The 27,929-nt window shown below is 45.7% G+C and overlaps 1 protein-coding gene across 1 annotated transcript; it reads left to right on the top strand.

Moving 5' to 3' along the window:
- Positions 1 to 66: 66 nt before the first annotated feature.
- On the top strand, positions 67 to 27,929 carry LOC128948617 (serine/threonine-protein kinase pim-1-like; the record flags this gene model as incomplete). Its single annotated transcript, XM_054293387.1, has 5 exons — positions 67 to 84; positions 26,353 to 26,433; positions 26,557 to 26,607; positions 26,808 to 27,174; positions 27,817 to 27,929. Coding segments are annotated over exons 1-5 (630 nt in total), but the record flags the coding sequence as incomplete, so codon positions are not given.

Below are 27,929 nucleotides of genomic sequence, written 5' to 3' on the forward strand. Positions count from 1 at the left end.
ACTATTTTATTGAATATACATGGCCCAAAGGTCAATCCTAACAACAGCAAGATCATTGGTCCTGCGATGGTGGACAACAAGGTGGTAAGCCATGGGGAATAGTTAAATAAAGATTCATACCAGTTTTGTTGGGATTCTCTTTCTTTTTCTCTTTTTTCTATTTGTTTACGTAACTCGGCCATGGTGTCTACTACTATTCCAGTACTATCGACATACGTGCAGCATTCCTCCCGAAGGGCTACACAAAGGCCACCTTGTTGCAAAAACAATAAGTCTAACCCCCTTCGATTTTGTAAAACTACTTCCGAAAGTGATCGGAGTGAGTTTACTAATTCATTAATAGATTTGTCAATTTTCTTAAGATCCTCATCTACAGCAGCTCTTAGGGCTTTAAACCCCTGTTGCTGATGTACAAGCGCCGCCGTGCCTGTTCCTATTCCAGCTCCCCCGATAGTTAGTAATGCTGCAACCGTGAGGGCTGTAAAGGGTTCTCGCTTTTGCAAATGATATTTTGAAGTGCGACTCTGAGAATATACATATTCTTTAGGATGATAGATAATCCTGGGGACTACTACCACCTGTATACAATATTCACGACTTTCATCAAAGGCTGCTATAGAGATACAAGGGGTCAAGCCTAGGGTATTACACACCCATTTGATATTAGCTGCCGGAATTAACCACTCAGCTGGCCTTAAGGTATCCTGCACTGATTTAGTTATTTGACACAAATGTTTCTTATTCTCTGGAACAGTTCCAATACATCTCCCTTTCCCAGTTACTTGTGATACGGTAATTCCCGGAGTTCTATCCTGTCCTTTTTTCCACAAACATTGTGCAGGATTAGTCCCATTTATTCTTTTGGGCCTCGCATGTTTCCTATGGCTTCGTAAAAAGGAGGTTTAGCACTGTAGCATAACCAGCATTCCTTTGTTAAGTTAGGATAGGTACTGTTTAGTACCTCGAATGTAGTGTGTAAGATTTTCCAAAGTATGTTATCTCTCTCATCAGTCGAAGTCACTTCTATCTGTTCTACCTGCGTCTTGTTGATTTTAATTTCATTCCTCATCTCTCCTAGACTATTACCTGAATCTGCTATCATAGAGTTGGGTCCTCCTAAACTATTACCTAGGTTTGCTATCACCTGGTTGGGTCCCACAGGTTCAGGGTCATGGGGAACAATTTCCTTTTTAATGAGTATCATACCTCCTTGATCTCTTCCAGGTTGCCACATTTGGATTCCCCAGGTTTTTCCTATTAACCAGCCTGGATCATCTGGCTGAGTAACATTCATATATACAAACTTGCATGATCCTGAATATTCCCCTCCCAAAATTGATCCGTCATTTGCATATTGCGGAGGGGTACAACCCGAAGGGCCTCTCCCAACCTGTAAAAACCTGTCAGGTCCTCCCCCTGGGGTGAATCCCTGAGCTATTGTTTCACAGCCCCAATATCCGCAATAATTATACCCTGGGTAATTGCAATAGGCTTTTCCAGGGTTAGAGGCCGGGCACATGTAAAAACCAATGTAGGAACCGACACTTGGGAGCATAGTTCCCCAGGAGGTGATTAATTGCGTCAGGTTTACTTTAAACGAAGGGGGTCCCGTTAGTGTAATGTTACTGATCACAACCTGATCTTCCCACCTAATTAATGACCATTTAAAGGGTTCATGTGTTTGAGATTTACAATTCCCGATCATTAATATTATTAAAAACATTCTAAAAACCGTTCTAAAAACCCTAAGGTCGTTTTTCCAATTATCATAGCGGCTGCCATAATTTTCTTGTTCCAAATTTTGTCATTTCTTATATGGTTGCTTATGTTTAGAGTGATCCCGAGTTTGTTCAGGTCTTATTCTAGGGTCCTCTCCCCCACAGTTATCAGCCCCTCTGCCTCGCCCATCAACTCAGTTGCTTCGAGCTATGGGGTGATCCATCTTCTCGGCAGCAAGGGTGGTCTTCAGGAGGAGTTTGGTGCCCCTTCCTCCTAGCTCGTTGGAGGTATCTAGACCACTTTGTGTCTTTCACCTGGGGAGCTAGGCAGCCCAGATCAGGGATCCACCTCCGGCAAACCCCTGCAACAATTCTTGCTACGAATGGTATTGGTTCGTTTGAGTGGCAACAATAATACTGGGGGTTTATTCCCTTAGTATAAATGTTCCACCAATTTTTGGAGCCCACTTTAAGGGTTCCAGATGCTACTCGAGTTACCAATGTCTGTTCGGTTAGTTTTCGCTGTTCTTTGTAACAATTATGGCAGGCTCCCCTAGGAGGATAACCGCTACGACAATGGGTCCACCACCTTTCTCTACATATTCTACAGACAATACATACAAATGGGTTACAGTTTCCCCAACACCCTTGAGCATTACATGTGACCCTTATTTTTGAACTTAACAACACTTTTCCCCACGGATCTTCGATTACTTCTCTTGATTCTTTATTAATCAGGAGAAAAGTGCGATATACTTCATCAGTAGTAAGGAATGATGGGCCTAAAGGTAGCCGTATACATATTGTTGTACAATTCGTTACAGGTATTCTTCCTTCCCACATATAATAACACCCATCACTACCCTGGTAGTAGTGGTGCAAACCATCCCACTTATCTTTGCCCAGTCCTAGCATTCAAGGTTTGTTTCTTTCTCAGTTTCACCTTGAAGTTTCCTGGTACTTTGCTGACTTCCCATATAAAGTTCTTGATAGTTTGGCCCCCTGATCGAGGTGATAGTTCTATTGGTCCTTTATTCGGCTCGCATGGATCCAGCCTTTTTCTGTGAGTTTTGATTTCGGTGTCCGTTGTTAGTAAAGCTTGACGTAGTTAGCAAGGCTTTGATAGGGTCCCTCCCACTGTAGTGTGAGGGGGCTCTCCTTCCAGCTGCGGACCAGGACCCAATCTCCACGCTCTACCTGATGTAGTACAAAATCCAAACGAGATCTCTGAGCAATCATTCCCCTCAGAACCAATTGCTCTAGGCTCCCTATCGATCCAGTTGCTGCCGGAAGAGTCCTATCTCCCCATCCCAAAGATATCCCCAATCATAAATCCTAGCAGTATGTTCCATAATTAGTTAGCTAAATACATAAATAATCATAACAAGACAAGTTATGGTTCTGCGCCTCACTTTCCATATATGAATTCAGCAGGGGTTTACAAAGCTGTAGTTTTAATGGTTACATTAACACCTTCTTATTTGCGGTTTAACCGGTAAGACACCCCTGGGTAATTTAATTTCCAATTTCAAATATTACCCATGAAATTTTTAAAGAGTGGTCACAAAAAGAGGCTCTAGTTTCCCAGTGTGTCTGTTTATATATTTTCCTATAACTGCCAATTAGGGTTGCCTTTTTTTTTTTTTTTTTTTTTTTTTATTAGCCAAATTATTTCTCTAGCTCTAATATCCCTCCCTTTTTTCTGATATTATTTTCTTTGACCCCTTTTAGAGCTTCCAATATCTGATTAAGTCTCCTTCCCATTTTATAAAACTCTCGGGTTTGTGCTGACCAGGAGGGACTAAAGGGACCAGACTCCCTTATTCTAAACTTCTCCCGCTTCACCTGAATGCTCTCCTGTATCATTGATTTCTAGATTATCTTCTTCAGTTAAAGAATGGATTTTGAGTTTTCCTTCACAGGATGTTATCTGTAATTTTAAGGCTATTATTAGGTCCCTGCCCAACAAATTATTCTCGGCCTCTGGCAGCAACAGCAAATCATTCACTTTAAATTTGTTATCTGCCTCAATTTGTACTCCTTTTATTACAGGAACAGGGAAAGCCTCCCCCGTAATTCCAATTATTGGAATTTGCTCACTACTTATCTCACATCCCTGGGGTAATTTTGCCACTGTTGACCGAGAAATTCCTGTATTTACCAAAAATGCAAGTTCTTCGCCTTGAGGACCTACTCTTAGATTTATTATCAAGGCCCCTTCTTCGGTCCTCTTCGTTAGCTCCTGCCCTCTCTGATTCTCCTGAAAGATTTTCTTATCCTGGATCCTGACCCTACACTCTCGTTTGAAGTGTCCCTTCCTTCCGCAATAAAAGCAGGTTTTAGGCTCCCTCATCCCAGCGTCCTGACCATCCCCATGCCTTCGCTTTCCAAATCCATTTCCTTCTGACCCCTGGGCTACATCTTTTCGTGCGAACACGCGCTGTATCTCCTGCAGCAATTCATCTCGACTTCTGCCTTGCCAATTATCTACTTTCTCCAGCCTTTGCCTAATGTTTTCCCATGCCTGCGTTACAGAATGCAATCGTAACAGTGCCTGCCCGAGCGGTGAGTCTGGGTCTAGTGGGAGTGAGGGGTCTTCCTCAGGAGGTTCCCTCTCCTTTCATTTCGCCAGTTTAAGCATCGATGTACCTGGTTGCTCGACCCATATTATTACATAATCACTTTCTTCCTGACTATCGAAAGGGATTTTTACTGCTGGGCCGATATACACTCCTAAAAGTTTCTTCCTCTTATCAAGCTCAACCTCGTACTGAATCATGTCCGGAAAATATCTCCAATTTTCTAGCATAAACTCCAACAAACTATCTTTTGGTGCTGGAGAAAATTTAATAGAAGTAGGGGGCTTGCTTTTCCCCTGTCCCATCCTTTTGGGAGTGCCTCTCACACACAGAACACCACTCGCTTCCCCTGGTTCGTGGCCCACGTCCTCGCGGACTAATGGGAACCGCACTACTGAGGGTCCACACTCACTTGGGGAATCCGACTGTCGGTTCCCCTCTCATGCACACCTCACTTACTCGCACTCAAGGATCTTTCGCCCTCCAAGGGCTCATCTGGAGCATGCAGGAGGCTTCTCCCCCTGTTCCATCCCTTCGGAGTGCCCCTTTGCACTCTAGGATCCTTGCTCCAGGATCTCAACCCCAACCGGACGGATCTCGTCTCTTCCGGAGTGCCTTTGCACTCCGAGACCCTTTACGGCTTACGTGACTTACGTGTCCTGCGTCTTCGTCCGGACTCTGTGCACAGAAGATTAAGGGGTTCACCGGTATCTCCCTTTTGCTTATGAGTATAATTTTAAGTTCGTCGGTGGTCGTGAGGTAGGAAGGTCGGATGCTGGGCCACCCAGAGATGGGGTGGGGCGCCTCCCAAACACCGTTGCCTCCTCACCTATGACCATCCGAGTCACGGCACCAAATTGTTATAAATAGACTCAAAAAGGAGCAATATTTCCAATTTGAATTTATTAATCCATTGCATACAGCATAAGCAAAAGATTCAGCGCTGGGCGACAGGGGAGTCCCCGCTCCACCAACTGCCGCGCTCAGTGCTTCTCAAGTTCCCCTTTTATACTAATCCACTTCCGTAGATGTGTTCTTTTTCTTGGCGCATGCTCCAGTTGTTGCTAGGGGGTCGTCTTCTACCCTCTGGTGGTCGTTGGATGAAGGCTCGAAGTCTTCCTCGGGCCTGTACTCTTGACCCCGTAGCTCTCATTCTCCTTATATGGGGAATATTTGGCTGATTCCTATTGCTTGGTTAGTTCTCCTTTTGCCTTTCGCATGGTTAGTACTTGTGCAATACATGATTGAATTATAGCAAGCAATGGTAACTTGATATATATTATTTTTAGGTTATGTGGTTATCTATTTCTCAATCATATGGTGGACCATGCATCTCTGAATCACAATCATATGGTTAACCAACTATGTATTTCCCAATCACATGGTGGTCCATTGCGTAACGAAGAAGAGGTTCTATCCATCTCAGGAACAACAATGGGTGGAATCCTGCGGCTCAGGAATTCGTATGCCAGAGCCCTGCCTGTGCCTCATGCTTTGTCAGGACCTCCTTCTCTGTGCAAATCTAGGGATTAGTGGAGTTTTTTTGCCGAAGAGCTCCTGAGAAGCAAATGTTGTGCTAGGTTTCTCAGGAGTGTATCTGTTAAGTTCATTGCTGGCAAACAGAAAGTAAGGCCAGGGTAGCAGAGCAGCTGGGAGCTGGTCACTCCCTGCAAAGCGCTGGTGTAGGATGTGGGAACACCAGGTTCCAGGATGGGCGAGCAGGGTCAATGTGCTCAAGGTGCTGCAAATGAGGTTTGGGTTCACTTAGAGAGTAGTCAGGAGCAGTGAGCACTGGAAGATCCAGCTGCAGTCCCCATCCATGTCCCTGTCAGTGATGGCTTTAGGGTGTCTGCAGCCTGGATCCAGAGTGCCCTGGGGTGCTCCTGAGGCTGCCTTTGCACTCAGGCTGAGGGTGCCCAGGGGCCCCTGAGGCCGGCAGTGGGCACCAGGGCTGGGGCTTGTGGCCTGGCAGGTGTGGCTCTGGGGGCTGTGACATGCCAGTCCATGGGTCACTGTCACTGCCCTCCGCAGCCCTGGCTAGCTCTGTGATGCTCCAGGGACAATGGCAAGAGTGGGGAACTGGCTAGGTTAGGGTTTTGCCTGAGCCAGAACCTCTAGGCCAAATGCCAGCAGTAGAGACCCTGGAGGACCGAGTGAAGGAAGCAGAGGAGGCTCTTCTGCTGTGTAAAGTGCAGCAAATTCATCAGGAGAGGCGGGGGGAAGGTCGTGCAGGCAAGAATTCCCAAAGGGAACAGATGTTGAAAAAACCCCCAACATCCCTGTGACTGAATTTTTAAAATCTTTCAAAACAGGGAGTGGACACCATACAGTAACCAATAAGTGACTCTTGGGGTGTGGTTTTGAGGGCTACAACAAATCAGAACAAGGGGAGGAGAGAGCGTTGGCATAGGGATTGGATCTTAGGGTGAGGGACAGGGAACTTTCTGGAGCAAAGGGTAGGGTTTGGGCTGATGGATGGGGCAAAGGGGCTGGGTTGTCTTGACAGACAGGGAAAAATCTGGTGAGGAGGGAGGGGATTCCTTGAGGGACACTTGGGTAGGAGGGCATAACATAGGGGAGGAGCTAACTGTAATAACTCGGGGAACACTTGAACATACGACTATATAACAGAACATTTGACTCAATAAACTAACGCACTGCAACACAGAAATTCAGGCTTTCGGCAGCTGAGAGGTGGCACTGTTAGAACCTGCAGCAGCTGGTGAAAGCCATCTCTGTCCTTCAGGTTCTTGCTGTGTGGGAAGGTGCTGCGAGTTGTGGTGGCTGCACTCCCCCTTTGCTGGGAGGATGATCTGTACCAGGGCAGAGCAGAAATCTGCCTTGGTGAGCAGAACATGCTCAGAGCATTACGGTTCCGAGAATGGCACTGTCCCTGAAGGGCAAAAAGCTTGAAAGCATAGAATTCTGTGCGGAACCATTGCACAAATTTTCTCTTCTAGAACATGCTCATTTTTGTATGCTGTAGATGAATGCTCTGGGTTTTATAGAATACATGGGGTTTTTTTCTTAAGGTTTTTGGGAGAACTCTCAAGTTTATTTGTGGAGGATTTTATTAAGAGTTGGTTAGCTGAGAAAGGCTGCAGGAGTAGTCAGATGAATAGAGGAAGCAGCAATTAAGGAAGTGAATAATAAACGATTGTATGAGTTATTGATACAATAAGGAAAGCTTTACGAGAGAGAAATGCAGTGTATTCTGTGATTCATATTGGGAGTCATAAATGGTGTGAAGGTTTAGGAGAAGGGAATGAACGTGCAGATAAATTGGTTACCCTACCCATTGATAACTCTTGTCCTATTGATAAGCATACATTGGCCAGAGAAGCACATAGTAGATATCATCAAAATGCAAAAGGATTAGCAAAGCACTTTGAGCTGAGTTTGTCAGAAGCATTGTTAGAGCATGTCCAACATGTAGTTATCATAATGGTGGAATAGGTTTAGGCATGGGAGTTAATCCTCGAGGTTTAGAAATAAATGAGAAATGGCAAATGAATGTTACACATATAGCTAGATTTGGTAAAGTTAAGTGTGTGCATGTCACTATAGATACATATAGTCATTACATATGGGCTATGGCTCAGGCAGGAGAAAAAGCTATACATGTTATCAGGCACCTGTTAAGTTGTTTTGCTGTTATGGGAGTCCCAAAGAGTATCAAAATGGATAATGGTTGAGCTTATGTAAGTGCTAGGGTCCAGAAATTTTTGAATCAGTGGTCTGTTAAGCATGTGACAGGTATTCCACACTCTTCTACTGGATAGGCAATAGTGGAAAGAGCAAACGGTACCCTTAAGCAGTATATTGAGAAGCATCAAGATTTAACAGACCCACAATCATGCTTAGCTAAGGTTCTGTATGTGATCAATCATTTATGTATTTTTGGGGAAGACAATATCCCTCCTGCAATTAAACATCATCCGAGGTCAGGTCAGGAAATTAAAACCCGACTACAGGATTATGGGAAAAACCTGCAAAAGTATTATACTGGGGTCGGGGATATCTCTGTGTTTCCTCACCTACAGGGCCTTTGTGGGTGCCTGCTAAGTGGACTAAACCTGTTTTTGATACAGCCTCTGGTGGATCGCCTCACGGAGGAGGACAAGGAGCGACTGGGGAAGAAACTGCTTCTAGTCCTACGACCGCTACTGTTACAGTTGAAGGGACACTTGAAAGCGGTGGACAGAGCACTGACATGTCACTATCGGACGGCCCAGGAGCTGATTGGTTTTATTGACTCATTATCGACTTTTCGTTTTACAAATCCAGCAAAGGAACATTGCCTTGACTGTTACAATCCACATTGTGCTGCCTGGATAGCCCTACGTTGTGGGGGTTGTGATAGAACTTTTTGGATAGAACAATCATTATTATGGGATTTATGGTGTCACACTTGTGAGCACGAGCACACGTGGGGTAAAAGCTGGCAAGATGAATTAAGGAGACAAACAGGGCAAAATGCATATATAGCTTTAAATCTTTATGAGTCTCCTGAACAGAAAATTCTTGCTTATTATCAATGGGAAGTACAATGTGTTGTGAATAGAATTAAGGTTCAAAGTAAATCACGTATAGTCTCTGTAAGGTGTAGAAAATTAGTACCTTTAACGCAACGTTCGATTGTAGGGCCCTTCAGAGGGAATCCTGAAAGAGCACTAGACTGCTGCATTGAAAAGTTGCAAAAGTTAAGTTTGCAAGTAACAGGACCAGTAAAGTTAGGAGCAGCAAAACTGAAAACAGATAAGAAAAAGAAGGTAAGATAGGGAACGACCTCATCTAAATAAGGTTATTAGTGGTTGCTAATTAGTTTTCTATGATTAGGGCAATTTCACATCTATGGGACCCTGCCTTGTGGGATGCTGTAGCTCCATGGGACCCTGCTTCGTGGCATGCTATAGGTGTTGAAGAACAAGAACAGCGATTACGAGATAAGATACATTTTGTATTAAAGAAAGAGCTTGAACTATTAGCCCCATACAGTAAGAAAGCTAAAGAGGCTTTGCAATCACCACGATTAGACTGGTTGTATTGGATTGAAGAACCAGACTTTTATACTGGTCCTTACTTACATTCACTTCCTTGTTATGTTTGTAAAAGGGATGTTGATAAGTGCTATGCATGGATAGCTGTGCATTGTGCAGGTTGTAATAAGGTTTATTGGTACTCACAAAGATCAATAGGAAATTTATGGTGTAGACCTTGTTTTGGGAAGTGGATTCAAGATTTTGTCTGGGTTAGAGCTCTTGAGCAAAGTACTGGCCTGCCAGGAAGGGCAGGATTAAAGCTTTTTGAGAGTGCAGAACAAGTGGCTATAGCACATATTAGATGGAAGTTGCAGCAAGTACTTAGAGAGTTTGAAATTACTAGTGCCTCACGCATTATAGCAGCTCGCTGTAAAGCTGATTTGCCTTTAAACTTACCTCATGCTATACCTGTAAGCAAGGATGCTGATTTGGAATTAGACCAGTGCATTCAAAAATTGACTCAGCCTTACAATAGACATTTTAACAAACCAGGGAAAAGACAACGAAGAAAGGAAAAACAGAGAAAGCAGAAAGAAAAATGAGGTTTGTTTTTATTATACAGCTCAATGCTGTAGCAAGTGAAGCAGTAGGAATAACACACTTTAGTCAGCCAAGAGAAAATTTATGGGTAACACTTGCTAAACAGATTACCAATCATCGCTTTGTCTTAGTCTTGGAGGAGTCACTAACCCATTTCGAACACGCCTGGTGGGACTTCCGGTGTGGTCTCCTGGAGAATTTTGCAGTTTGATAAATAATCGAACCTTATGTATGTATAACATGTCAAACATCACATTGCCAGCACAGCAAGGGTATACTGCAGGTCAGAGTGATGGCTATCGTCAGTGTTTACTAATCCAATCACTTAACACCTCTTTGCATTCTCCTCCTGAGGAATTGGATCTTTTTGGGAGTGCAAATGCCAGTATATCTAACGCTACAACTGGCAGATGGTTTAGTTTCAAACCCTTGGATGTTCAAAATTTAAATCAACCTAAAGACACATGGGCCACCTTAGATTCATCCCTGAATTTGAGTGAATTCTCTCCACAGCATTACAGTCAATGTAACGGCACAAACATCACGGCACCAATGAAATTACCCACAGGAATATTTTTGATCTGTGGAGATAGGGCATGGAATGGTATACCAGCTAAACCACAGGGTGGACCCTGTTATTTGGGAAAATTGTCATTGTTTCATCCTAATGTGTCTTTGCTAATGCGGTTGAGTCAAAATTCAAATAGAAAGAGGCGTAGCATGCATGACTTAGACTGCAGCCAGATAGGAGATCCACAGTTTTGGGGTACATTCAGACAAGTAGCAGTTTCAACTATTTTGCCAGGAGGATCTGCCAATAAGGCTATGAATTTAGCAAAGCAATTAGGGTGCTGGGCAAGAAATGAGCTAAACAAGACATCCCAAATTCTAGACATGTTAACTGCAGATGTGCAAAGTGTTAACCATGCTGTTTTGCAAAATAGAGCTGCTGTAGATTTTTTGCTTTTAGCACAAGGGCATGGATGTGAAGAGTTTGAGGGAATGTGTTGCATGAATTTGTCTGATCATTTGGTGTCCATTCATACCAAGATAAAAGAACTGCAACAGGGACTTCACCATCTCAAAGAAGAAGAAGGTTTAGGAATTGACGAATGGCTTAAAAGCTTAGGGCTTGGACCATGGCTAAGGAACATTGTGACATATGCTATCGGCTTACTGGGTGTGATCTTAATGTTTTTGCTTATTTTGCCTTGTGTCTTTAATTGTATTCAAAACATGGTCAGTCGTATGATAGCAAAAATGCAGACTAGTCTTCTTGCTCAAGAAGAAAACGGGGGAAATGTGGAGGATTTTATTAAGAGTTGGTTAGCTGAGAAAGGCCATACTGACATAATGTCGCTGGTTAAGCTTGAAAGGGAGGTCAGCAATCTCTGATTCAGTTCTTGCTGACAGGCAAGAACCGGATGACCTTGCTGCAACATGAGGAAAGGGAGGTGAGATTAGTCCTGAATATCTGCAGAATGCAACAAAAGAATAAGCACAAGAATGTAGAAGTAGGTGTAGTTGCTGATATGTAACTAACCAATCCTGAGCTCAACTTTTGCAATATGTATGAAGCTTATTAAGAGCTGTATTTAACCCGCTGTATTCGATCAATAAATTGGACTTGGATGAACCAATTGGTGTCTGGGTCTCCTTCCTCCGACATTTATTTCTGTTTGTATTTTATATTTAGCATGTATACAGTTTTTTTATTATTGGTTTTCTTTAGTAAATACTTAGGGAAAAAATACCTAAGCATTTTTTAATCCTTTGGGATATTGTGATTAATATTCTTAGAAAGAAAACCTTGTTGAACAAGTGTGAAAACACAGAGAGAGGGAAAATAGCATAAAAGTCTTTTAGAACAGGGTGTGTAATAAAGACTGCAGACCTGAGTAATTCCTCCAAGTGCAGAATTAGCAAGATATATTACTGTGATACATAGGTACGATTTGTGCTGATAAAGATTGAAACAGTAATCAATAATGATACAGTAATTAATATTTGAGAATAATAAAATAGTTAAAAGTTGTGATGCCAAGGAGGAGAGGGAGAGGAGGGGCTCCACCCCCCCCAAAATGAGCCTTGCTTGGTCTTATCCTAGGCAAGCTATTACAGCTCCAGAGCTCAGTCTCCAAGGGGACTGGGTGCCAGAAGCCAGCTCGCTCTCAGGCCAAGGCCGCGGGACAGCCCTAGCAAGCAGGGAATATTCAGCTCTTAGTGATTAGGCAGCTCTTGTGATTTCAGCATTGCTTGCTAGGTAGCTTTTCCCTTGGCCTAAGGCTCCAGCAGACGGTAGAGAGAGAAGAAGATGCTGGCTGTTCCACAAGTATGGCTTTATTGGAGGGGTTCGTGAAGGGTCTCAGCTCTTCTTCTTCCGAGTTAGTAGGGGTACAGTATGCTACTTTTATACCCTTGGCCTGGATCCAATCCTGACCAATGGCAAAGGTGTTAGAGTGACCATAAGTGACCAATAGTAGGGTTAACAACATATTGCCTTACATGGCTATAGGGATAAGGTACAAGGCGGATGTCCCTGGAGACAGGAAACTTCTTTGCTGCTGTGTCAGCTTTCTATTCTCCAAGGGGCCCTGGCTAAAGCTGAGGGGTTTACTACACCTCCCCCTCCCCCTTCCCAGCAGATGTTCTCAAGGACCACAGGAAAGAAGCTGAAGATACAGTTGCTAAAAATGACCAAGAACCTGGTTGGGTACCAGAAAATGCTAATTATAAGGGATTTATTGCCTTGATATGTAGATGCAGTGATACGTTAGTCTTGGCTTACATTGTACTGGCTTGATGCGCATGTGTAACCCAAAGGTGAATTAAAAGACAAAGAGGAAGAGGAGAGGTCTTCATCCAAAACGACCCCCAAAGACTTGTGTGAACACCAAACCGAGTGGTGGCGCATGGGTGATAAGGGTGGTAATGAGGGCGGAGATAGAGATATGATGAACCGAAAATGAGAAGAGATGGTATTGACACATGACATATAAGGGGTGATTTTCATTTGGCAAGCTTGTACGTGAGGTGGCAAGAGTCCCAGAACTCTGCCCTCCGTACCCCGCGGTTATCGTTTGTTTATGCGCTATTATTGGAACCAAATTATCTCTTATTTTTATCAAATTATATTGTATCAAATTTTAATTTTTTTTTATTTTAACTATTCAATTAAAATTGTTACTACTTTTAATACTGTTTGGCTTTTTTATGATGGGATAATTGAGCAAACGTAACAATTTTGGTGCCGATACCCGGGACTCTTTTAAATCCAGGGAGGTGGATAGCTTCTGGGAAGGAGCTCCCCACCAGACTTTTAAGTGGTCCCAAGGCTAGACCACTCTCCCTTGGGAAAAGAGAGTCATTTTTACAATAATGCATAAGCAAATTAGTTTTTAAGAGCGCGCAAGAAAGGCTCCCATCAGAGTGCCGGCTTGTAGGAGAGAGAGTACCCATAGAAAACTGCCTTGTGCACGAAGACCCTTGTGAGAAAAGGAGGCTGTGAGTATCATGAGGTTTTGGGTTGGGGGGCGGCTGTATGCATGTGTGAGTGTGTGTGGAGTGTCTGAGATGGGGGCTGGGCAGTCCCGGACCCCCGAAGTGAGTGGGACCTCCCAGTACCGCGTTTTCACGCTGTCCGAGAGGAGGCCGGCCGGGAAAGGAGGGAAATGAAAGAAAAGTGAATGAGTGGGGACCCCGGGAGGGTTTGACCCAGGGGGAAGGAGGGGATCCCTGGTCCAGGCACCTGTGGGAAGGTCCTTGGGCAGGAGGGATTGACTCAGTGGGGAGATTGAGAGAGTGAATGAAGAGGTTCAATTTCTTTGGATGGGTTGGTAGCAGGCAATTTAGTATGTGATTAGATGGTGAGAGGACGGGGCTAATAGATTGAGAAAGAGGAAGAGATAGGAGTGGAACAAGTAGATTGCAGAGGGAGAGATAGGAGTGGAACAGGTAGATTAAAAAGGCAGTGTGGCAGAGTAGTAAGTGAGGAAGTTGAGCCATGAGGTGAGTGTGGGAAACTAAGACTCTCCTGGTACCGGGAATTTCTTAGTTTGTTGCTGCCAGAAATGGGTCAGGGAACAAGTTCCTTGACCCAGGGGCTGCGGATTGTAGGAAAAATTCGCAGTGGTTTGAGGTATCTGGGAACTGTGAGGGGGGTTCTCAGGGGGCAGCATTCCTCAGGACAGCCCACTGGGGATGATGATACGGTTTTGGGATGAATGAGAATCCCAAAGGAGAAAAAGTAAACAGAAAATAGTTAAGTATTACATGTTTAAATGGACAAAAGAAATGATCCGGAAAGATAATTTATATTGGCCCAAGTTCAGATCATTTGAGGATTAGATTTGCCAGGCTCTAAATATATATGTGAGTTCAAAAGACCCTGTTAATCAGGAAGAGAGTAAGTATGCTGCCTTTTAGAGTCCTGAGGGGCAGCATCAGGAAGAAGCTGGAAAAATTAGAAGACTGGCAGGACAGGGGACTTCAGGAGTTACTGAGAGAAGCACAAAGGGTGTATGTGAACAGAGATGAGAAAAAGCAGAAAGCAGATGCCAGAATTTTGGTGGTGGCAGTTAGAGAAATGCAGGCAGCTTTGAATACAGAAAAAAAGAAAAAAAAGAAAAAAAATCCGCAGGGAAAAACAAATTGCAGATGTCAGGATCTATTTTTAAGAACACAGGACCTGTGTGTTTTTTCCCGCCACAAGAAAGGGCACTTACCAAATTCTTGCCCTGCCTTGAAGGGTGCAGGACCCACCTGTTTTTACTATTATAAAAAGGAGCACCTACAAAAAAAGTTGCGGGAAAAAACAGCACGATGAGGAAACTTTTCAGGGAGGTCAGGGGCTCTGTTTAATGAAGGCGACAGAAACGCCACCAGAAGAGCCCTTGATAAGTTATATTTTTAGTAAATATAGGAGTTTCTCAGTCGACAGTGACAAAATTATCCTAGGGATGTGAGATAAGTCGTGAGCGAGTTTCAGTAATCGGAATTACGAGAGAAGCTTTCCCTGTTCCTGTAATAAAAGGAGTGCAAATTAAAACAGATGATAAATTTGGAGTAAATGATTTATTGTTGATATCAGAGGCCAAGAATAATTTGTAAGGCAGAGATCTAATAATAGCCTTAAACTTACAGATAAAACCCTGTGAAGGAAAACTTAAAATTTATTCTTTAACTGAAGAAGATAATCTAGAAATTAATGACACGGGTTGGCATTCAGGTGAAGTGGGAAAAAGTTTAGGGTAAAGGAGTCTGGTCCCCTTAGTCCCTCCTGGTCAGCACAAGCCTGTGAATTGTATGCATTACTCTGTGCATTATTAATACTAAAAGGGCAAGAAGGGACTATTTATACAGACTCCAAGTATGCTTTTAGCGTAGTACATACTTTTAGAAAAATTTGGAAAGAAAGGGGACTTATAAGCACTCAAGGGAAAGGGTTAGTACACGGGGAATTGATAATTCAGATACTTGAAGCTTTAAAAGGCTCAAAGAAAATAGCAGTAGTTCATGTAAAGGAACACCAGAGAGGGAGGGATATTAGGGTCAGAGAAATAATTTGGCTGATGAAGAAGCAAAAAGAGTGTCCTTAAGAAAAAGAGATACTGAAATAATGATCTTACAAAAAATAGAAATTCAGCAGGAGACACTTTCCCTTCCGCTAGCAGAACTGGCAACTATAAAGAAATTAGGAGCAACATTTAAGGAGGGAAAGTGAGTTTTTCTTGATGGCAGGATTATGATGCCAAAACCAGTGGCACATTAGATCTTAGATAACTTGCATAGACAGACACACTGGGGAACAAGAGCCTTTTGTGATCACTTTTTAAAATTTTATGGGTGTATAAGGATATTTGAAATTGGAAAGCAAATTACCCAGGGGTGTCTCACCTGTCAAAAAGTAAAAAAGAAAGTGTTAAAAACCCCTCCCTCTGGAGGATGCAAAAGAGCCTACAAGCTATTTGAAAAGATCTAGGTTGATTTTATAGAATTGCCTAAAGTGGGTCGGTGGAAATATTTGTTAGTTATATTTGTAGTTAATATTTGTCAGTGGGTTAAAGCATTTCCAGCAGCTCGGGCTACAGTTCAAACTGTAGCTAAAATATTGTTGGAACATGAAATTCCAAGAATGTGATAATATGGTGGGATTTAAGTTGATTTATATTAACCCTGATTTATTAAGAATGAACTAGGCATCCTGGATGGCTGCTAACCGCAATTCCCTTGAGCTCGGAGGCAGAAGAACGCCGGTGGAAAAAGAATAAAAGACTTTCTGAATCAGTGGGAACGGCCTAAAAAGATTGAAGATCTCCTCCAGGGTCATGCACCAGCAACATTATTAGAATTGATTACAGAACTGCAATTCCAGAAACTGCGATTGATAACAGCTGTTGTTGAAAGAGAGCAGAGACAAGTAAAACATTGGGAGTGCAGTAAACATGGTTTAAAGTGTCATCCCTGAATATGTATTGTTTGCACACTTTGCTTTAACTCATGGTGGAAAGTAAGAGAGAAGAAAAGAAGAGACAATTTATTTGCTTGCTTTGCTATGGTTATGTATTTAGCCAGCTAACTATAGAACGTATTGTTAGTAATTTTTTTTGGGATACCTTTGAGACTGGGAGATGAGACCCTTCCAGCAGCAATTAGATTAATAGAAAACTTAGATCAATTGGTTCTTGCTATATTTGCTATAGCACAAATAAGAGAACGAGCAACTCATAATATTATAGACCAGTGTCTCAAAATTGATAGTTGTGGCGGAGAAGAAGTCTATACACCACATCATAGGCGCATTCCAGGGGCACATTGGCGCCGCGAGTGTGCCTATTGGAGATGGTGACTTAATGCACTCCCCGCCCCTGAAGCACAAAATAATTAGAAAAATCTTCTTGTAGTTGGCACATCCCTGAAATTTTGGAAAATACAGGTTTATGGTATTCCGGCCTAATCTTTTCCCTGTTCTTTTTGTTTTAATTATTGCTTCTTAACCAGCTAGAACTGGGAAACGGCATTTAAAAAGAGACAAGCAAACTCTGTGGGGCTATGGGTACCAAAAATACTAAAAGCACCGGTGACTAGATGCCGGGATATTACCTTTGCTACCGAGAAGACTGGCATCTCGGCCCTTGGCTGCAACCCAAGGGGCCTTGAGAAAGGTAAAATGGTAGATTTCCTGAGGATTATTTTCACTGTGATCATTCTGGTACCCTGGGCAGTTGGCCAAAGCCAGAAAGCCACACTGGACAGAGTTTCAGCAATGAAAAAGCAAACAAGGCAAAAACCAAGTCCCAGCAATTTCAACATTTGTGACTATTGTAATCAACCTGTGTGGATTAAGGACAAGGTGGAATCTGTGTTTGTAACACACCCATATGCTAGTTCTGCCTGCTACAATCGCAGCAGTGTTATAGATGTTTGTATTAAGGAAGGAAAGATGTATTGGGTAGAAAAAAAATTGGGATATAATGGACGAGCTCCTTATCCCCCTAGTAATCAGATTGGCCCTCAATATGAAAGGTTTTTTTGTTTTGAAAGAAATCATAATAAAGATGATCCAAGTATAAGAATAGGAGGCCGGGCACTAAAAGAAAAATTGAAAAAGAAAATAAAAGAAAAAAAAAGAAACAAAGGGGAATAGAAGAAAGAACAAGAGAAAAGAGTCAACAGAATTAGCTGAATTGTATAAACAGCTAAAACAGTACTACAAAGATTGGAATTTGCCAGCCTTGAATAAGAATCGGTTTGTAGGATTGATGCAAAGGATTGCTACAGAATTGGAATTATCCAAATGTGAGATTTGTAGAGGTCTAAAAAATGGCTAAAAGATGGCCGTAGAAAAGTGAGAGCTTAGTTCCAGACCAATTTTTAAAGTAGAACCACACCCAAATTTCTGGAACATTGAAGAGACCTGAAGGATGGATTTTAAGCCATCAAGTAATTGGAACCATTTGTATAACTTGAGAAGGAAGGAAATTTAATAAAATAGTAGGGCATACTCCTTGTAAATCCACGTTGGTGGTTAATATGGATAATCGTTCAAAAATTTGGCGACCTGAAAACCCCATCGGATATTGGGGACCAATAAAAGAAATAAATTGTGAATAAGATGAACAGATTAATGTATGCTGGTACAGAAGTCCTGGAGCTAACCCCTACCAGTCCATCAACGGCCTGAGGTCTTATTGGGAACAACCGGAGAAAACTGATAAGAAATGGAAAGCCCCAGATGGGATATATTAAATTTGTGGGCAACGAGCATACAGTGAGTTATCTCAAAAATGGGGAGGAACTTGTACTTTGGGAGTAATACAACCCTCCTTCTTTGTTTTACTGAGGTCTAGGAGCAATGTGCTAGGAACTCCACTGTATGAAACCCTGCAGTGGAATAAAGGAGATTTGAATTTAAATTTTCCAACAGCAGGAGGGAATCAAAACTGGGGGGAGGACAAATAGCCTGCAGAACGAATTATAGCATATTATGACCCAGCAACATGAGCTCAGGATGGGTCATGGAGATATAGGACCCCAGTTTATCTGTTGAATCGATTAGTAATGCTCCAAGCAGTAGTAGAGGTGGTCTCAAATCGCACCTCCGATGCTTTAAAAATGTTGGCCAGGCAATATACATGAATGTGGGTGTTTGTGTACCAAAACAGGATCACCCCAGACTATCTGTTAGCAAAAGAAGGAGGAGTTTGTAGGAGATTTAATGAATCTGAGTGCTATGTAGAAATTAATAATTATGGAGAAGCTATCACAGAACTTGCAAAAAAGAATAAAAGAGTAGCTCATGTGCCGGTACAAAAGTGGAATTCAATCTTGAAAACAGATTGGTGGGGTAACCTCTTTAGAAGTGTTTGGAGGAAAATGTTAGAGTTCATGTTGTTATGCTCAATTCTAGGACTTATGTTTCTGCCTTGTATGATTTTGTATTTTATTAGGCTAATTCACTCAGGGATTCAAAAGATGCAAATTTCAACAATGTCTCTAAATTCAGAATCAGCAGAAAAAGTAAAACCAAGATCTATAATGGTATTAAAAGCTAAATCGACCCCTGTTAAAGACAAAAAGGACTTAAAAAGATTGAAATAGACCAGGACATGCTAACTAAACTTGAAAGTGTGAAAGACTAGAAGCAGTAATAGAAATGCTAGAAAAGTTTGAAGCTGAAAAGAGACAACAAGAAAACCAAAATTCTGAAAAATATAAAAGACATCAGGGCACAGCTTTTTAAATGCAGCACGAATCATAATGATCAAAAAGAGAAATGAGAGATTTGTGATAAATAGGTATGATTTGTGCTGATAAAGATTGAAACAGTAATCAATAATGATACAGTAATTAATATTTGAGAATAATAAAATAGTTAAATGCCAAAGAAGAGAGGGAGAGGAGGGGCTCCACTCCCCCGCCCCCCAGCAGATGTTCTCAAGCACCACAGGAAACAAGCTGAAGATACAGTTGCTAAAAATGACCAAGAACCTGCTTGGGTACCAGAAAATGCTAATTATAAGAGATTTATTGCCTTGATATGTAGATGCAGTGATACGTTAGTCTTGGCTTACATTGTACTGGCTTGATGCGCATGTGTAACCCAAAGGTGAATTAAAAGACAAAGAGGAAGAGGAGATGTCTTCATCCAAAACGACCCCCAAAGACTTGTGTGAACACCAAACCGAGTGGTGGCGCATGCGTGATAAGGGTGGTAATGAGGGCGGAGATAGAGATATGATGAACCGAAAATGAGAAGAGATGGTATTGACACAGGACATATAAGGGGTGATTTTCACTTGGCAAGCTTGTACGTGAGGTAGCAAGAGTCCCAGAACCCTGCCCTCCGTACCCCGCGGTTATCGTTTGTTTATGCGCTATTATTGGAACCAAATTATCTCTTATTTTTATCAAATTATATTGTATCAAATTTTAAATTTTTTTTTATTTTAACTATTCAATTAAAATTGCTACTACTTTTAATATTATTGAGTTTTTTTATGATGAGATAATTGGACAAACATAACACTTTCCATTTTCATTTCACCTGTGGAAAGCTGTTTCACTTCCCCAGGAATCTTCTCCACACTCCTGTCTGCCCTTTTCAAGAACCTTTCCTGGAGAACGAGGTGCAGCTTCTGTCACAAGATGTGCCACCAACTGCAGCTTCTCTTGGCTTTCCACACCGTGAGCAGCACGACTTCTGCAGCAAAGCAAGACAAATGTTTGGATTCCTTGACAACTTGTCCTTTCTTTTCCTTGTGGGCTGGGCAGTTGTGCCATTGCTGAGTTTTTCATTGTGCCTGTTCTAACCCAAGAAAACAGGAGGTTTTGTTGGGGACTTGCTGGGGAATGCAAGCCTGATCGAATGCAGAAAGAATCTCCAGGACACTCTGGGAGCTCCCCGGGCTGGGCTCAGGTTCCCGCTGGGACTCTGCAGAGGGCAGGGCTCCAACTGGGATCAGCAGCAGTGCAAGATACCTCTGGGCATCTCCATTTTCTGCTGCTCCGAGGAAGCAATGAAGGCAGCCAACTTCAGTATTTTCGTTCTCCTGGTGGATTTTTTCATTTGATTTGCCACTCCAGAGGCAATTTCTGTGATGGTCTCTGTAGGTTGATTCTATTTCAACAGCACCAGCAGCAGGGCTGTGTTTGAGTGCTGCAAAAGTGGTCTGTGATGCTTTCATTCCCCTCGACTTGGTGCTCAAGGACTTGTGAGCATTTCAGTCTCTGCTAATCATGATGCCTGTGACAAAAACACTGAGTTCACCATCACAAAAGCACAGTGGGCAGCAGTGATTGAAAGAGGCAAGTGCAGTTGTACTGATAAAATTCAGGGTGCAAGCAGAAGAGGGCCAAGAGCAACCATGATCTCCAATTGCCAAGGCAAAGGCACCAGCAGCCTCCTGCTGTCAGCTCAGGGTGAGTGAAAAGAGCCTTGAAAACAGCGCTGGAGCCCGATCCTTTCTTCCTCTGAGGGCTGGCTCAGGGCAGCACAGGTGGGCCCTGAGCAGTCAGGGCTGTGTGTGGGTGCTGGCTGCTCTGCTCCAGAATTGAGCTGTTAAAAGCCCTTGGGAGCTGAGGCAGGAGCAGGCGGGAAGGGGCCGGCGCTGCTGCTGCTCCTGGCCGGGAGCCCCGGCTGGGCCGGGCCGGCGCCCCCTGCGCTGCGGCTGCTGCTGCTGCCAAAGCCGGGCGGGACTCGGGGACAGGGAACGGACACGGGGGGACAGCAAAGGCCTGGCGGCTGCAGGGATGGTGGCGCTGGGGCCAGCGCCAGCACAGAGCTTCAGCCCGCAGTTAACCCCGAGGGAAATGCTGGGGAAACGCTCCATTTCAGCTTTCTTTTCTTGTTGCTGTAACGAAGGGACTGAAATGAAAGGCGAACAAGCAGGGCCCGACCCCTCCTCTGGGAGGAGCCCCAGGACTGGGCCTGTAAGGGGCCGTGAGGTGCTGTGAGGGGCCGTGAGGGTGTTATGAATCAGAAGCTTGACTAGTCCAATATTCAAGCAGCAATCAATTTATTATTTAATATGGTAAAGTATGAGCAATACAGCGCCAGGTACAGTGGGGGAAGTTTTCCCTCCAACTGCATACCGCTAATTGATGGTTACAGGTATTTACAGGGGTACCCATCAGTTTTTTTCAGCAGTTTCTATTTCCAATCTTTTACTCATCAGCAATTTTTATTCCAAATTATTACATCACAATTCTATAAACTATTGTGATTTTAATTTCTCAGGATGTATCTCAAAGGAGAATTCCCAGATGGTGACGGTCCAGTTTCCAAAAGAAGAAAGACTAATTCCATCTGGTGGAGTCCAGCTCCCCAGATATGGGTCCACCTTTTAATTGCAGAGACTCCAAATCTCATAACAGTGATGTCCAGCTTCCCTTTGGTCGAAACCATAAAGCCTTGAGGTGATGTTCATCTTCCTTTTTCAAGCTGTTTTTCTCTGCTTCAATAAGGCGTGAGATAAGCATATTTCCTTTATATATATTCCAAAGCTACAGTTTCAATAATGCAAGTAATATTCTAAAATTATACTTCAAAAGGTTATTATTGCAGAACTCTTTATGGATTAAATGCAAGCAAAAAGCAACATCTATAACACTTTAATTCAAATGCTCCTAAATCAACTAGGGTTAATTTGCAAACAAAAGATAGGTTCAAAAGTCTTTTTCCATGCTTTATTTTCCTCAGTTATTACTAGAATTCACAACTATCCCATTGTCGGTATCCACACATTTCTCATTCACAAGTACACACGTTGCCTGTTTGTACCTGACACGAAACACAGCTTTGCATCTCACAAGGGGTTGTGAGGGGCCGTGAGGGGCTGTGAGGGGCCATGTGGGGCTGTGAGGGACCATGAGCAGCTGTGAGGGGCCCTTGCCCCTCTATGGAGAACTGTCATTCCTGTCCAGGAACCCATGGCTGAAATGGAATTCCACCCCAAAACTCCCCATATATCCAAGGGTTGCTTTCAGACAAAAGCTGCAAGGACAGACAGATCTGGCTTGCCTTGGCCTCTGGGACTGCTTCTCATGTGCCTTCAAAACCCTGGAGTTCTGTGATTTCCTTCCTATAGGAAAGAACTGTCCCCATTGTCCAGGTGCTCCTGGCCTCAGGCACTTGACCACTATACAGGGATGCAGTTTGACAAGAAAGTCTCACAGATATGTATGCTTGGCTGAAAGATTTTTGAATGTAATGTCTGAAGACGAATATAAATGAAAGCAAGTTTTGATATAAAAGAAAAGAATTGATGAGCCAGTCTTTTTGGATAGCTAAGAAGGCAAAGTGTATGTTAGTTAGAAGGGGTTTTTATGACTTAGAGCAAAGGATAAGCCCACCTCAAACAAGAAGATTTTACCAAGCAGAAAGATAGCACAGGCAAACAAGTCAGCAAATTTTGCAAGTAGAAAAAAGGTCTCAGAATTTTCCACTGCAAGAAAACTGGAAAACAACTTTTAGCTTAAACTTTAATGTACTAACTTTTAGTGATTGGAGAATAGTAACATGAATATGGTAATGATAGTAGTTATGATTGGCTATAGGTAAAAGTTAAGGTATAGATTGGTTCTATTTTGTGAAGATGCTCAGCAAAGAAAAGTATATAATGCATTTGTAACCTAAACTAAGGGTCTCCAGGCCTGCAGCTGGAGCTGACAGCTGTAGCACAGCTCTGTCACCCATGACTCTGGACTGCTGTATCACCTTGGATACAATAAACTGCACTTTGAAGAGCCGCCTGGCGTCCCACATCCCTCATTTCAGCTCTCACAAACTGGTGTTGCCCGGAACTGCCAGTGCCCAGATCCAGAAATTTCCTGGTGCTGGTGCAGCCCAAGTGCAGCAATTTGCAGGCAAAAACCCCCAAAATCTGGCAATTTTCCACTGCTGGCTCTGTTGCTGCCCAGACCTGGAGTTTCCCAGCACTGCCATTGCCCAGATGCAGAAATTTCCCAGTGCTGGCAAAGCCCAAGTGCAGCAATTTGCTGGCACAGAAATCAAAACCCTGACAAATACCTGGGGCTGGCACCACCCAGATCTGGTGTTTTCCAGCACTGCCAGTGTCCAAACATGGCATGGCAATTTCCTGGTGCTGGCACAGCCCAATTCCAGCAATTTGCTGGCAAAGAAAGCCTAAATCAAGCAAATACCTGGATTTAAAAGGTATTTAAAGCAACCCAATCTCATGTTTGCTGACACCGCCAGTGCCCAGATCCGGAATTTTTCAGATGCCTGCACAGCATAATTCCAGCAATTTGCTGGCAGAGAAGGTTCGCATTTGGCAATTTCCCGCTGCCAGCACATTCCCCACCCAGATCTGGTGTGCACTGGCACTGCCAGTGCCCACATCTGGCAATTTCCCGATGCCAGCAAAACCCAAAGGCAGCAATTTTCTGGCAAAGAAAGCCCAAACTTGGCAGCGCCCAGATCTGCTGTGTTTGGGTTGGTTTAAAAGAAGGAGACCTCGGCTTAAGGCTGTGGGAAAACCCTCTTTAGGGTGAGCAGAGCTCCCACCCATAATCCTCTTGTTCAGTTATGCAGATTGTTACTAGAAAGTTCTGAGTTCTCTTTGCTACCATTGGTTACTTTTTGCCGCAAAATTGTAATATTCTTAATCATTCCTTCCTCTTGGATCCTTCCCTCAGATCCCACCTTAACCCCTCCCCATAAATAAATCTATAAATATCCCTGCTAGATCCTGGACCCAGGCTTTTTTCTGCTTCGCTCTCTGTACTGTGCACGCCATCCTGCTTGTTGTGTTTGCCTTCAGTAAAGTTCTGTTTCCACACAACCAGGTGAAAGCAGTCTCTGTCTGTAAAGTGGCCAGAGCTGGTTCTCAGGGAAACCACTGGCCAACGGTCCGGACGAGGACCAGAAGGTTTCACTGGTGTTTGCTGGCACTGCCAGTGCCCCGATCTGGAAATTTCCCTGTTCCAGCACCACCCATGTCCAGCAATTTGCTGGCACAGAAAGCTAAAACCTGTGGCAGCTTCCTGCTACTGGGTCTGGCACCACCCACATCTTGTGTTTGCTGCACCAGTGCCCAGATTTGGAAATTTCCCGGTGCCAGCAGAGCCCAAATCTGGCAGATTTCTGTCACTGGCAATGACACCACCCAGATCTGGTGTTTGCTGGCAGCGCCAGCACCCAGATCTGAAAACTTCCTGGTGCTGGCACAGCCCAAGTCCAGGGATTTGCTGGCACAGAAAGCCAAACTTTGGATATTTCCAGGTTCTGGCATCAGCATCATCCAGATGCTGGTGTTTGCTGGGACCGCCAGTGCCCAGACTTGGAAATTTCCTGATGCCTTCACAGCCCAGGTCTAGCAATTTCGTTTTAGCTAGCTGGGGCAGAGAAGTTCCTCGGACTGTGACTTTCCTTTTTCTTGGAATTGTTTAAACCCGCTCTGGAGGGAAGTCTTTTCCTCAGCTAGTAGGGGGAGGGGCCGCTGGAACTTGCTTTCTAGACTGACCCCTTTTGGAGGTTTCCTCCCAAAATTTGCCTGAAACCAGCACAAACAGTCACAATGAAAACTTCACCAGTGGCACAACTCCCAGCCCAGCAGGAAAAGAACGGACATGTAAAGTTCTCCTAACATTTGTCCTGCTTTGCTGCAAAAGTCCTGCTGCACACACTGTGCACTGTGGAAAGCTAAGAGAAGCTGCAGCTGGTGGCAAATCTTGTGACGGAGACTCAACCTTGTTCTCCATGAGAGATTCTTGAGAAGAGCAGACAGCAGATGATTCCTGGAAAACTGAAACAGCTTTCCGGAAGGGAAATGAGAATGAAAGAAACAATCCAAGATGTTTTCCTCTATTTATTTCTATGCTCCTCTTTTCCATGTTGCACTGCTTCTCCATCCCATTCATTCCAAATGCACCTCACCTCTAAAATCTGTGACTTGGCAAGTTTTAGACACTCTAAAATACCATGAGCTACACACAGTTTTCCTTTCCACACAGGAAAGCAACACTGGAGGTGTAAGTGCAGTGCTTGGGTCAGGTAGGAATCCTACCCCAAGGGAAGGTGGCCCGGCAGTGTCTGACCCTCAGCAAGGACAATGCAAAGCAGCGAGGAAGGAGATCGCTGTGCCAGAGTGCAGGAGTCAGGGCTCTGCATCTGGGCTCAAGGCTGCAAAGTTCCCGTGTTTGGGCAGACGGAGGGGCTGTCCCCGGGGCATGCAGGGCTCGAACGTGGGGCTCGTGGGGCGAGCAGGGAACGGACACGGGGACGAACGGCCCCGGTGCTTCAGTTGCAGCAGCGGCGGCGGCAGCAGCAGCGGCGGCAGCAGTAGCGGCAGCAGCAGCAAAACAGATAGTTTTGAATAGTCTTTCTCTCTCTCTCTCTTTCTCTTTCTCTCCCTTTTCCGCTGTCGGGCACCCTTCTCTCGGGGTCCCTTGCCCGGCGTCCGTCTCCTCTCCCCGCCTCCCTCTCCCCTGCCGGGCCGGGCCATGCCCCCGGCCCGCCCCCGGCCCCGGGCGGGGCTGCCCCGTGCCCGGCCCCGGCCGTCTCGCCGCGGTCTCGCCTCCGCCCGGCTCTGGCCGTACTGGCGGTGGCGCTGCTGGGCGGGCATCAGTGCCTGGGCCGGGGGCGGCATCGCCGCCCTTTGCCTCCGCCTGGCCCGAGCCCGGCCCCGGACCCGACGCAGGGTCCAGTCCCGAGCCCGGCCCCGGCCCCGGCCCCGGCCCCGGCCCCGGCCCCCGCTCCTGCCGCGGCCCGCGGAGGACACAGGCGGCGCGGCCGCTCCCGCCGCCTCCGCTGCGGCTTCCCCGGCCCGAGCTCCGCCGCTCGGCAGCGCGGTCGCCAGCCCCGAGCCTCCCGTGCCGCGTTCCGAAGATGGAACGCCTGGGCATGGCCGGCCCGGGGCGGGTGAGGAGCGCTCGGGGGCCGTTGCTGGCCCCGGGCCGAGCGCTGACAGCCGCGTCCCGCCCGCAGGGACGGCGCAGGAGGCCCTGCAGGAGCGGTACAGGCTGGGATCGCTGCTGGGGCGCGGCGGATTCGGCAGAGTCTTTGCGGCCACGCGGCTCTCGGACGGCGCCCCGGTGAGCGGCGGGGCCGGCGGCGGGCGCAGGAGGAGGGGATGGAGGAGGAGGAGGGCGGAGGGCGGAGGATGGGGCTCGCAGTGCGGGCGGCGAGCTCACCCCGCTGCTGCCCTTGGCTTGCAGGTGGCCATCAAAAGGGTGCCACGGAACCGCGTCCGGCACTGGGGCGAGCTGGTGAGTGAGCGGGGCCAGCAGCCGGGGCTGCCGGCCAGGGATGAGCCGGCGCCCGGCACGGTGGGAGCCACCACCAGGACGCCCCCAGAGAGAGCGGGCGTGGGGCCAGTGCAGGGCGCAGAGCATCCCGGCCTGGCTGAGGGCTTCCCCAGGCCTGGCACGGCATCGGCCCCACTGACGGCATCGTGCTCCTCCCGCAGCCCGACGGCACCAGCGCCCCGCTGGAGATCGTGCTGCTGGCCAGGGTGTCCACTGGCTTCCCCGGTGTGGTCCAGCTGCTGGAGTGGCTCGAGCTCCCCAACTGCATCGTGATGGTGCTGGAGCGGCCAGAGCAGTGTCAGGACCTGCATCATTTCATTCGGGCACGGCGGTTCCTGCCTGAGGAGGTGGCACGGGAGCTGTTCCGCCAGGTGCTGGAGGCCGTGCGGCACTGCACCAGCTGCGGGGTCCTGCACCGCGACATCAAACCAGAGAACATCCTGGTTGACCTGGGCACCGGGCAGGCCAAACTCATTGACTTTGGCTGTGGCACCTACCTGCAGGACACAGTCTACACTCACTTTGCAGGTGAGCCTGCAGAGGGCTGTGCTCCCGCTGCTGACATCTCATTGCCCAACATCTCCCAGCCAAGGTTGGTTGTGGCAGCAGGGATTCTCCCTTTTGCTGCCAGTCAGGGCACTGAATCTTCAGCTGAGTTGCTTTAGAGCAGGGCTGGGTGGGCAGCCATCTTCCAGCCCTGCTGGCAGCCTTTGCCAGCCACTCTGCCCAGGACTAGGGCTGGGCCGGGGCAGCCAGCCCAACCAAAAGCCCCGTGGGTTGGGGTAGCAGAGAGGGAGGGCGGAACCTTTGCCCCAGCCACTTTGGTATGCAGATGACAGGAAGGGCTTGGGCTGCTTCACTCGCCCTGTTTCCCTTGGCTTCATAATATTTTTGGGGAAATGCAGGCAGGGAGGATAAGGGCATGTTTTTTCCCCAGCATGGAGTGGGTTTTTCCTTTGCATGTCATGGTCAGGCCTAGCCAGGGCTGCCCTCTTCCAACACCAGAGGCTTCTTTTCCAACCCTAACTTTGTGCACAAGTCCCAGATGCTGGCGAGAGGGCAGTGGTCACGCTGTGTGCCCCTGATGCAGCCCCCGCACACCCAGGGATGCTGGGGCCAGGCTCTGGGAGCAGCAGCATCCCCCTGATGAACTCCATCTGTATTCCATAGGAACACTGTCCTACAGCCCCCCAGAATGGAACGACTTTGGCTGGTACCATGGCGAGGCAGCAACAGTCTGGTCCCTGGGCATCCTGCTGCACCAGATGGTCTGCGGGGAGCAC

The sequence above is a fragment of the Melozone crissalis genome, unplaced genomic scaffold, assembly GCF_028551555.1.
Source record: "Melozone crissalis strain CALT ecotype California unplaced genomic scaffold, PUWL_Pcris_2 ptg000139l_1, whole genome shotgun sequence".
Lineage (NCBI taxonomy): Eukaryota > Metazoa > Chordata > Aves > Passeriformes > Passerellidae > Melozone > Melozone crissalis.